This window comes from Mangifera indica, chromosome 8 (genome assembly GCF_011075055.1).
Source record: "Mangifera indica cultivar Alphonso chromosome 8, CATAS_Mindica_2.1, whole genome shotgun sequence".
In the NCBI taxonomy this organism is placed as follows: domain Eukaryota; kingdom Viridiplantae; phylum Streptophyta; class Magnoliopsida; order Sapindales; family Anacardiaceae; genus Mangifera; species Mangifera indica.
Window position 1 is genome coordinate 4,268,383 of NC_058144.1, and position 11,326 is coordinate 4,279,708.

The 11,326-nt window shown below is 35.0% G+C and overlaps 1 protein-coding gene across 2 annotated transcripts; it reads left to right on the plus strand.

The window, feature by feature from the left end:
• Positions 1–634: 634 nt before the first annotated feature.
• LOC123223152 (coiled-coil domain-containing protein SCD2-like) lies at positions 635–9,797 on the plus strand. Of its 2 annotated transcripts, none has more exons than XM_044646248.1 (17): positions 635–1,193; positions 1,286–1,458; positions 2,113–2,188; positions 2,361–2,402; positions 2,487–2,549; positions 3,392–3,441; positions 3,516–3,543; positions 3,844–3,918; positions 4,000–4,110; positions 4,187–4,247; positions 4,884–5,000; positions 5,094–5,212; positions 5,599–5,668; positions 8,310–8,351; positions 8,708–8,751; positions 8,889–9,015; positions 9,281–9,797. In XM_044646248.1, exons 1-17 carry the CDS (start codon positions 843–845, stop codon positions 9,415–9,417), a joined length of 1,686 nt encoding a protein of 561 aa, XP_044502183.1. In that variant the 5' UTR covers positions 635–842; the 3' UTR covers positions 9,418–9,797. The 2 variants fall into 2 exon arrangements, with proteins under 2 accessions (XP_044502183.1, XP_044502184.1); XM_044646249.1 differs by having other exon boundaries at positions 636–1,193; positions 8,711–8,751.
• Positions 9,798–11,326: the final 1,529 nt, after the last annotated feature.

The following is an 11,326-nucleotide window of genomic DNA, read 5'->3' on the forward strand; positions in this document are numbered from 1 at the left end:
AATAATATTTAACATTTATATCATTTTAACTCTTTAATTTAAAAAACTAATAATTTTACCTAAAATTAAGTTTTAAAAAGTGACATTTTAGCCCCTACCTAGGGTTTCCAGTTTTGCCAATGAATTTTCAGTTAACAATGGTCGATCTCTCTCCCTCCGGTGTTTAATATTAGACCAACGATATCTAGATTCGATGAAATTCAGAAGAAATCCGGACAATGATATTTGAATTTCATCGAATCTAGACATCGTCGATCCAATATTGAACACCAGAGAGATTGACAACACTGGGAGGGAAAGAGATCGGCCATCGTTGATCAAAAATTCGTTGGTGAAATTGGAAACCCTAGGTAGGAGGGAAAATGTCACTATTTAAAATTTAATTTTAGGTGAAATTGTTAGTTTTTTAAATTAAGAGGGTAAAATGATATAAATGTTAAATATTATTGTTAAATAATGATTTTGTCCTTAATCTTATCTTAATTTTAGAGGGTACGTGTTAGTTTTCCAAACTATGGGGGGGGGGATGTGGGTAATTTAAAGTTGGTGGGTGGGAATAGAATTCACTATACCTTGGGTGGGAACAAGTGCTTTGGCCAAGAAAAAATTGGCTATTAGCGTGCCACCAGTCAGCTTGTTACAGTTGCCATCATTAGCCATTCGGTCCCTCCAATTTCAATTCGACTGCTCACCCGAAACACGCATAATTGTCAAAAAAACGTCAAACGACGTTCCGCCGTTTTCAACCCAACTTCACCACCGTCTCACAGATACCCGATTTTCTCGAGAAATTCTAGTTCATGTAGAATCCTTGCTCCAGTGCATTTAAAGAATCATTAGAAATGGATCGGCGAAGGGCGGATAGTCCAGTTTATGGACGGCAGTGGAGCGGAGGATCGAGCAGCTCGGGCTCGTCATCACCGGCGCACCCTCAGTCACGGCTGCAGCCGGCTATCACCTCCATTAAGCGCAACCAAAACGTGGCTGCGAAGGCTGCCGCACAGCGCCTTGCTCAGGTCATGGCCACGCAGACCGCTGCTGGTACTGGCGACGACGACGATGACGATGATGAAGAAGATGACCTCTCCTTTCGCTTCCACGCATCCACCAAAGATAAAAATCGAACTAGTAGTAATCATAGTTCGTTACCAGCGCTTTCGTTTACTAGAGCTAATAGATCTCCGTCTCCTGCGGTAATTTAATAAGTGATTTATTAATCGCAGATTTCTGGTTAATTGTCTCCACTGTGATCGATCTGATTAGAATTATTTCCTGTTTTGATTAGTTAGGTCGGAACATTGTAGAACATACAGCATCTGTGCGGTCCACATCAGCTGGAAGGCCGTCAGGGATTTCTGTTAGAACCGCGACGTTTATGCCTTCAAGTAAACCGCCGGTTAGAACTCCAGTTCCTATACCTACGATTGAGCCCCCTACTCATAGGAATAGAGATAAGAGGTAAGGCTTAGTTGTTCAAGGCTTTGTTTAAATTGCCCTGGGCATGGATATTATTCTTTTGAACCATGGTTATCCCTGGCTAAGTAGGAGCGAATTACCGGTAATTTTAGTTTGCTAAGTTGCTGAACGCTAAAGTTGGAGCTAATTGAGGGAGATTCAGTGGATGGATAGCTATTGTTTGATGTGATTTTACTATTAAGTATCAATGAATAACTTCTAATGTAAAACATTCAAAATTTAAGGATGTGAATTGTGACACGGAATGCTTGAATTATAAAATGTTGCTTGTATGATTTTCAGTATCAATACTGTATCATGATCTTTATTTTCATTATGCTTTTTTACATGATATGTGGATCTTTCTTTTGAGTTTTAAACCATTCCTTCTTTATTCAGACTGGTCACCTATTGTGTAGCAAAATAGATCAGACCAGCTGGTGCTATTTTTTCGTGCCTTTGTTTCTGTGGACTCTTAAGTTGTGTCATTTTCCTGATGCCTATGGTTATATCATGCATGTAGGCGCCTGTGGATGTAATTGTGATTTGCAAATTTTTAGGGATTACTGTTTAGAAGCTTCATTTATATGGTGTTTTTGGCACAACTGATATTACGCTTTCTGATTTCTTGAAATTCATTTATGTTAATTGCTTTAGGTTTTCACCAGATATACCACTACTCAATACAAAAGATGCAGGAGATCAGCGTGAAGCCTCTGCGCTTCGTGATGAAGTATGTCACGCTCCAACCATTAATTTATATCTTGTTGAAGACGCATATGACCTTTGAAATACATTGGAAGAAGCTATTTATTGATTCCAACAATTTTTTACTTTTAACTGAATGTCAATAATATTTCCTGAAGAGCAAGTTTGAAACTTTTATATATATTTATAAATTGCAGCTTGACATGCTACAAGAAGAGAATGACAGTTTACTTGACAAGGTGACTCAACCTTGCCCAAAACACTTTGTTTTTGCCCCATGATATCTTCGATATATATGATTTATGCCTAAGCATGTTGTACAGCTTCGTCATGCTGAAGAGAGATGCGAGGAATCAGAAGCAAGAGCCAGGGAGCTTGAGAAACAGGTCCGTTGTATTCTATTTGCAATTTCAATTTGTTTTTGGGTAAATAAATTTCCATACCAGTGTAAAGCCCATCAGTATAGGTAGAACTTGTGCATCCACCTCAACTTGTAACCTTTGTTTTTTGACTTCTTTTTGCTGATGTGTTTAAGTGATAATTATTTTGTTCGATATTTTTTATTTATATCTCTACATGGATAATATTATAGATGCTATGATTAATACTTTTAAGCTGTAAAGTACAATTATGGATGCAGGACTTTGATATGATGTGAATACATTGACTTTCTGAGTTTTGAAAGTTAGGGGAGAAAATGGTGAGATAATATGTTAAAATTATATTTAAGCGATCTATTAATTAATTCTGCAATTTTTTAAGCATCTTTAATTTATATGTTTATGTTAACTAAAATGTATCACATACCTGACATAGGCACTAAAATTTGTTTTGTGTTTATGTACTTATAGTTCATATTCTACTATGGATGTGATATAGGATCTTGTATGTTTATCTGCTTTTTGATTTTTTGCTTGTGAATTTTTGTTGCATACAACCTTACTTGCTCTACCTCATTAATTTGATTTTTAATAAATCCCAGAGCTGAAGTTATAGATATGTTTACCTGTTTAAATTCCTACTGCATTACTGTGCTTGCTCTTTGGCTTTCAAGTTTGAAATCTATTGCTAGATTGTGGAGCAAATTCGTTTTATCTCAATTTAGTCTTTAGGTAAATTAAGTTTCCTGAAGCAAGACGGATTTAGTACTTAATTGAGTTAAATTGTTGATTATACCCTAAAAATTCCAGAAGTTTTTATTTTCAATGATTATATTTTACTTTTATAGGTTGCTGCTCTCGGAGAAGGTGTGTCTCTGGAAGCCAAACTATTGAGCAGGTAGGCTCGATGGTTTACTGTCTTGTTGTGTTCTTGAATGTTCTGCTTATGATTGTTGCACCTATCATCTGCAGGAAGGAAGCAGCTTTACGTCAAAGAGAGGTAATTCTTAGCTTTATGTTAGTGGTGACATGAAAAATAACTTTGAGGGTTGGAGCTATTATTTTATTTTATGTTCATTTTTCATTTTCTTCAGGTACATGACTTTGAGACTACACTGTTGCTTGAGTTGTATTCTGTTTTTCAGATGATTTAGCTGAACTGTGCCAATAGCAGGAGTTAAACTTTGTTATATAAAGATTTACCTATATTTTTTAATTTATTTTTCAGATTATTCTGAATTTTAATATTTCCAAGTAGCTAAGAGTGCGATTCTTTTCTGACAAACATCCTTCATTACAGGCTGCTCTTAAGGCAGCAAGACAAAAGACAGATGGGAGAGATGAGGAGGTTGTAGCCCTACATTCAGAAATTCAGGTTAACCATCCTAAGAATACTTGTGTAGTTAAATATTTTATGATTTACAATAAAATACCGAACCACCTTTGTTTTAATCAGAACTTGAAAAATGAGGCTGCAACAACTATTGAGCAGCTACGGGAGGTGGAGTCTGAAACAAAAGCTCTGCGGTCAATGACTCAGAGGATGATATTGACTCAGGAAGAGATGGTTTGTTCATTGCTTTAAAGCCAGATTTTATTACTGGCTATTTTGATGTTAACTATATTCTACATCTACTTTCCAGGAGGAAGTTGTCCTAAAGAGATGTTGGCTTGCTCGCTATTGGGGTTTAGCTGTACAGCATGGTAATCAACATACTTCAATCTTCTTTTACTTGCAAGTTGCAAGATGAAATAAGTTGGAGTCTTTTATTGTTATTATTATTTTTTGCATCATGAGCCATTTATTGAGTTCTAGAGCCAACATTCCTTATTGTGTCTATTAGGATAATATTAAAATGTTAGATTTGGATAATAATAATAATTAATAATTTTTGTTTAGATTAATATTTGATTAGGATAATATTTATTGGCTAATAATTGATATTTGAATTGGAAAATTAGGATAATATCATTAGAATATTGGAAGAAAAAGATTAGCATTGTTTCATATTGGAGTGTTATCCGACAAATTATAGAACACACTGGTATCAATTTCTTTGATATATGTGTGGTTCATCAACAGTAGATTTGATTATTATTAGTGATATTTTTTATCCATAAAATTATTTGATTTCTCTCTTTCATCTTGTATCATAGGAAACATCCACAATTTTCTCCTTGAAAGACTAATTTCATTAATTTTCATGTGTTGTAATGATATTTGATTTGTTGCTGATGCCATGCCTGGTGCTATCTGTGATTGGTTTTTTTTTTTTTTCCAGTTTATAGATGAGTTATATCTTACTTGCTTTCTCTTGTGGTTGCTATTGTTCTTTATAGGCATTTGTGCTGACATAGCAGTGTCAAAGCATGAGCATTGGTCTGCTTTTGCTCCTCTTCCCTTTGAAATTGTCATTTCTGCTGGACAAAAGGCCAAGGAGGCGTCATGGGCGAAAGGCTAGTTACCTGATCAGCTTATTAGCTGTAATTTTTATGCTTATTTTACTTTATATGGTTGCATTTGTTTATCATTTCCTGTGAATGGAGTAGGTGGTGGTGATCCTGATAGAAGTAAACTTGTTCGGGATTTGAGTGATCTTACTGGAGAAGGAAATATTGAGAGTATGCTTTCAGTTGAAATGGGTTTAAAAGAATTAGCGTCTTTAAAGGTTTCTCTCTCTATTTTAAGATTAATCATGTTTCTGTTATGTCTTTATATTTGCTTTGAATATTTTTGTGGGTTATATTCATCGAAACTCAGTATCCACTCTGTGATTGTATATGCTTGTATATTCAATTGATTTTGAAGGATTCTTCAACTATTGACTGTGTATGGAATGCCCTCTCAAAGATTATTGTTACTAATAATTTTATTAGTATGCTGCAATGCTGCATAGACAAAAGTTCATTCATTGAGTTGATGTGAGTTTGTGACTTTAAAGGGCATCCTTGTTTATTCTTGTACAACTGTATTCTTTAATTTATGTGCAAATGTTGGAAAAACTGCTATTCTACATACAACATTAAATTGATATTTTATTGCTGCTGTTTTAAGGTTGAGGATGCTGTTGTGCTTGCACTGGCCGAACGCAGAAGACCAAAAATGGTTCGACAATCCCTCCCTGGTACTTTCATCTCTGCCCTCACAAGTTTTCTTCCTGTTATCATTATTACAAAGATATTCTAATCTATAAATGTGAATTTGATTTCTTTCCATTAGATGTATGATGCAAACCCAAAAATTCAGATTCAAATCCATGGCAATTTGAGAGACTAGTGTCCTCCAAAACTAATAACAAAATTCTAATGTCTTCTTCCCATACTTCCCTTGCCTTCACCATTTGATCCTATCTCCACCAATCAAAAATAGTCATGTGGACATCCAGATTCTTCTTGGATCACACCTTTCACACCCTTTGGTTGCATGGTGTCCATGCTTTGGTACAGTGATGAGAAGGTCACCAACTATAACCTACCGTCTCAAAACACCACTATTGGTTTTGGTAAATTTCAATTGGTCGCTCCCCTTGTGAAATAGAACCCTTTAGACTAGCAAACACAAACCTAAAAACATTAATCACAAACCGTAACTAATCTCCATAGACCTTTGAATGGGTCACCTTGCAATTTTGAGGCAATCCCAATAGTAAATCATGACTATGATATTTATTGGACCTTGATGCACCATTAATCTTCATGTAATCGTCTCCACCTTCAGACAATGTTGTGACTTCATCTCCCGTAACCATTTTTACCAAATAGATAAACTCAAAGCATTTGTCAATAGCAAATACATCAGCCTCCTTCATTTGTTATACTATAAACATAATCTTTGCCACCATATCTCTTGAAAAAGTGGTCTCAGAAATGTAACAACATGGGTTGCAATTCCTAACCAATAGCTGGAGATATGCATTTCGATTATCGCCTGATATGATGCCAAAACTGAGGGTGACAGTTTTGAAGGTAATGAGTAGAGGGGATTAATTTGGTGGGAATGCAATTTAGGGATTGGGTGTTTGTTAGGATATGGGATGTGATTGATAATAATTAGGTGTATGGATGTGGTCTAGGTTGGGGTGGGTAATAAGGTGTGGACTAGAGTGGGGAGTGTGTGGGTTGTAATGGGGTTTGGTAGTTGTTGGGTTATTTTGAATTAAATGAGTCAGGCTATTTGAGTGGCAAGACTTATTTGCATTAATTGGGTTGGGTTTGACTAATATAGTGTGGGTTAGAGTTTTATATGTAGTTGGGCTGGGTAGTATGGGTGGACCGGGTTTGGAGTGAGCCAATTGGGTTTTAGGTGGGTCTTGAGCTTGATTTATTAACTTGTGGGCCTGAATAGTAAATTGAAGTTGGGCTGATGAGATGCTTCATATTATATGACAGCTGGGCCAAATTTCAAGGTTTGGATTGAGTGAAAGAAGTGGCTTTAGGTTATGTTGGTAATATAATAAATTGGGCTGGGTTTGGTGTTGGTAAAATTAGGTAATTTGGATTAGGCCAAGCTGTTTTGATATTGGGCTTGAGTTTGGGGCTTGGTAAACAGGTTGTTAGGTTGGGGCAGGCTATTATAATTTTCTCCTTTCCTACCTGTTTCTTCTTTCTTTGTCACAGATGAGAAATTTCTTCTTTCTTCTTCATGTCTTGTTCACAGTTCCCTTCTGTTTGAACTCCAATGCCAGCCAAGCCAAACAATCTGGATTTTGAACGGATTCTGGCATCTATATCTCATTGAAATCCACCAATTTTCTGTTGAAATCTGATGGTTTATCATTCTGGACTTCTGACGAGTTGAAGGCCTGGCTGGAATCTACTATTTCTCCCTTTTGATCATCGGATCCCACCAATTGATTCCCAAAAAATGTCGAATTCCTCTCCAATATATTTGTTTCCTTGTCTGATACAATTAGAATGTCGTCATCATCCATAAGAACAACTCATGACTTGCTTTTACAATCATAATTTGATTCTTCCTTGCATTCACAGCGGGGGGGCAAACTCCATTCTCCCACATTTTCCGAATTTTTAACTGCATTAGTCATTGGGTAAAGCTCTATCTACCACTATCTTCCTATATGATATCTGCTTTTTCCATCTTCAAATTTGTGTGCTCTTATACCAGTTTGATTCGAACCAAAAAATTCAGAATAAATATCATAATTCAATCAAATTAACTGGGGTGAAATAATTGCAGAAGTCAAAAGAGAAATGGTTAAAAAGTGCAATGGGAGAGTATTTTCATTAATCTGATCAGGAAACACAAATTCCAATTGAGAATTATGCTGATGAATTTCTTAAGCATAGAAGAATACAGAAACAAAAAGACACCACCAAGACAGATTCAACTCCCTGGCAATTCAAGAGGCCAGTGCCGTCTAAAACTAATTACGAAATCCTAATTTCTCCTTCCCTCATACTTTCCATACCTTCCCCTGTTACTCTTATCTCCACCAATCCAAAACAGCCACATGGATGTCCCGATTCTTCTTGGATCATGCTTTGGTTGTATGATGTCCATGCTTTGGTGTTGTGATGAGAGTTCTATCAATGTTCCATAGCTTTTCCTTGTAGTCCTCAAAATGAATTCTTGCTTTTTATCATCTGCCATATGGTTGATTTATTCTTGGTTCTGAAGTATTTTATAACTATTATATTCATGGAAGGTCTACTGACAAAGATGTATTAAATGAAGTCTTCACTGTTGTGATATCATGGAAAGGATTTTTCACATACCATTTATCTTCTTCTTGTTTTAATTTTCAGATTCCAAATTGCCTGGTGATCCAAAGTTTACAGAGGCATTTGGTAAGGGCTTTCCTCTTAACTGTCACCATGATGTGCTTACTCATTATGCGAAATTGTGGAAATTAAATCTATCTCGTTACATTGAAGATTATGCATGTTGGTGTTTGTGAAACATGTGTCTTCTGTGGTTTCTTTTGCTTTAAGTTAATCCTATAGGCTGTAGTGCCTGAGATAGGTTGATTTTCACTTCATGCATGAGGGCTATGTGGATCGAAGATGCAGTGTCTTTGTACAAGATTTTGGTTGCATTATAAAAATTGTTGATGATGTAAAAAGAATAAATATAATATTTATAAGTAACCAATATCAGGATTCTATATCAAAGTTCTGTTAGCTTTATAATTTTCTTTGTTCTGCAGAGTTAAGTGAAGAGGAGGAAGAAGATGTTCTTTTCAAAGAGGTCAGATAATATTACATTTATGATATTTCTTGATAAATACAATCTCATCAATGTTTTTCATCTGTGTGTTTTGATAAAGTTTGTGTTATACCTTTCATGTGTCAGAAATTATAGTTCTAGTAAATTGACATACACAGGCTTGGTTGACATATTTCTGGAGAAGAGCTAAAGCGCATGGTGTAGAGGAGGATATAGCGGAGGAGAGACTACAGCTTTGGATAAATCGCAGTGGACAGTCACCAACTTCACATGATGCTGTTGATGGTAATAATATTTATTCTGGTTTTTCTATGCCTAAAACTGAGGAAACAGCCCCTTAAAGTGAAAAAAACCATAGACTACATGCAATAATTTTTATTTTGCTTTAAGCTTGGTTCGTGTTTTGTCTGATTTTGGGTTGGTCTATTGGTTTTAAGAAGTTGATTTTGTAATGACCATATTTGTCTTAGTAATGTATTTGTAATGACCATGTTTTACCATAGTAACGTACTTTTAGAGCTCAGTGCATGCAATTTCTGCGTTGTGACAGTTGAGCGTGGCTTATTGGAGCTGAGGAAGTTGGGTATAGAGCAGCAACTCTGGGAAGCTTCTAGGAAAGAAATTGATCTGCCATCCTCTGCCTCAGTGGCCAATCACAAACTTGCAGATATAGAGACCTCCTCATGAAGGAGATTGTTTTGATGTGCCGACTGCCATTTCTTTGTTTGTTTCTCATTTTGGATGAGAACTTGCTTGAATGCTCCATTTTGTGTTTTAATTTTCTTCTTTTCTTTTTTTCTTTCTTGAATCTCCTGTCCCACCAACTATCATCCATTTCATCCAGTGGCATCAACTTGTAGCTGGTCATTATACGAGAGAGCTGTCTGGACTTGGGGCTTGTAATTAGAGTTTGCTCTAGTGACTTGTACCTGGTCATTATACGCGAGAGCTGTTGGGACTTTGGGCTTGTAATTAGAGTTTGCTCTAGTGATTTATTTATTTATTTCATTGATTCTGTAATTCGTCTTTCCATGCATTAGTAAATTTTGCAAGCCCGTTTATCTCAACTTGTTATATATTTATATTTATAATTATAATTGTCATTTAGCTTTGTCGCATTCAACGACCTCGTATCAATCAACTCTTATCTCCAAGTCCACTGAGCATTTCAAAGTGCTATAAAAATAGCAACATAGAGATCTTCTCGAGCAAGCCTGCTAAAGTTACCGTACAACAAACGATCAAATTCTTCACCTCGGGACTCGTGACTATGACTGCTCATTTACGTTGTCTTACAGCCAAAATGGAAACTCAATCTAAGAGAACTCGACCCAAACTGAAACGAAAGACAAGGAAGGTGAATGCTTGGTCCACCTAGAAATGAAATATGGAAGCCTCCACAAAAATGAGATAGATCCCGGGATCTGGTTTCGGACAATTAAGCCTTCTCAAACTATGTCTTTTTAACCAAAAAGATTGTGCCAAAGCATAAGGTGCCAAAAAGAATAAAAAGTAAGGTTATATATATACACATTTTAAGTATATGAAATGGATATGTAATTGATGTATTATCATATAATTGAGTGATATTTTATTCTTAATTAAAAATCATCTAATCATATGATAACATATTATTTATATATTCATTTTGTATATTTAAAGTATGTATATATAGTTTTATTAAAAAATAAAAGGGTTTGGACACATAATAAATGTTCAAGTACTATTTTTGCTTCTGTTTGCCCAAATTCACTTACATTAGAATCACTTGTTAGTTGATAAGTTTAATAGATCCGTCCTATGAAACACAATGTTCTAAGTCTCAAGAGATAATATTACCCACTTCATGTTCATCTGAAGCATTGGGTACGATTATTTGTCGAGTTCTTTTTGAGATTAAGTGAGTTCATATCAAGATTATACTTTAATTTATTTAATATAACAGTTATAGAATTAGTCATTACACTCCGTGTTTTAATTATTTAACTATCTTTCTCTTACGTCCATCCAAAGCTTAAAATTATTAGTTTAATATATTTAAAATCTCAAAATAATTCATAAAATTTCATATCGATTATTCTTAGATTTCATCATTTCTTTATTGATTTTCTATAATTTTACTTTTATTCAATTTTAATCCTTTTATGTCGTATCTTTGGTTTGATATTGCATCATCCAAAGTGCTAACAAAATTAATAGTATTAACGTAATAGTGTACAAATTTTGTGAAATTAATTAACTCATTTGAGACTTTGAATTGATTTGCACACTTACATAAGAGAAAATCAATGATAATTAGCAATCCATTGAAAACACACAGTATTTACATGGTTTGACAATGTGCATACACCTTCGAAGGAGATGTTAACATTATTAAACTTAAAAAAAATCGCTTTGAACTATAAGTAATATAAATTAGGGTTTAATGTAATTTATTATAATCAATTGTAGGGTCACTTGAACGAGTGTTTATTTTTATGTATCGATCGTTTGTTGACCATTGACATATAACTTTACTAGTTGTATTACCACTAGAACAATAAAATTATATAGAGCTATATTAAGTAGGCCAAAAGACTATTTCCCATTCGAGATA

What these genes read in the sequence shown, in the direction of transcription:
- LOC123223152 (XM_044646248.1), top strand. Translation starts at nt 843, where the DNA reads ATGGATCGGCGAAGGGCGGATAGTCCAGTTTATGGACGGCAGTGGAGC. An exon ending in TATTGACTCAGGAAGAGATG is followed by an intron (nt 4,111 to 4,186) that starts GTTTGTTCATTG and finishes TCTACTTTCCAG; the next exon opens with GAGGAAGTTGTCCTAAAGAG. An exon ending in TTCACATGATGCTGTTGATG is followed by an intron (nt 9,016 to 9,280) that starts GTAATAATATTT and finishes GCGTTGTGACAG; the next exon opens with TTGAGCGTGGCTTATTGGAG.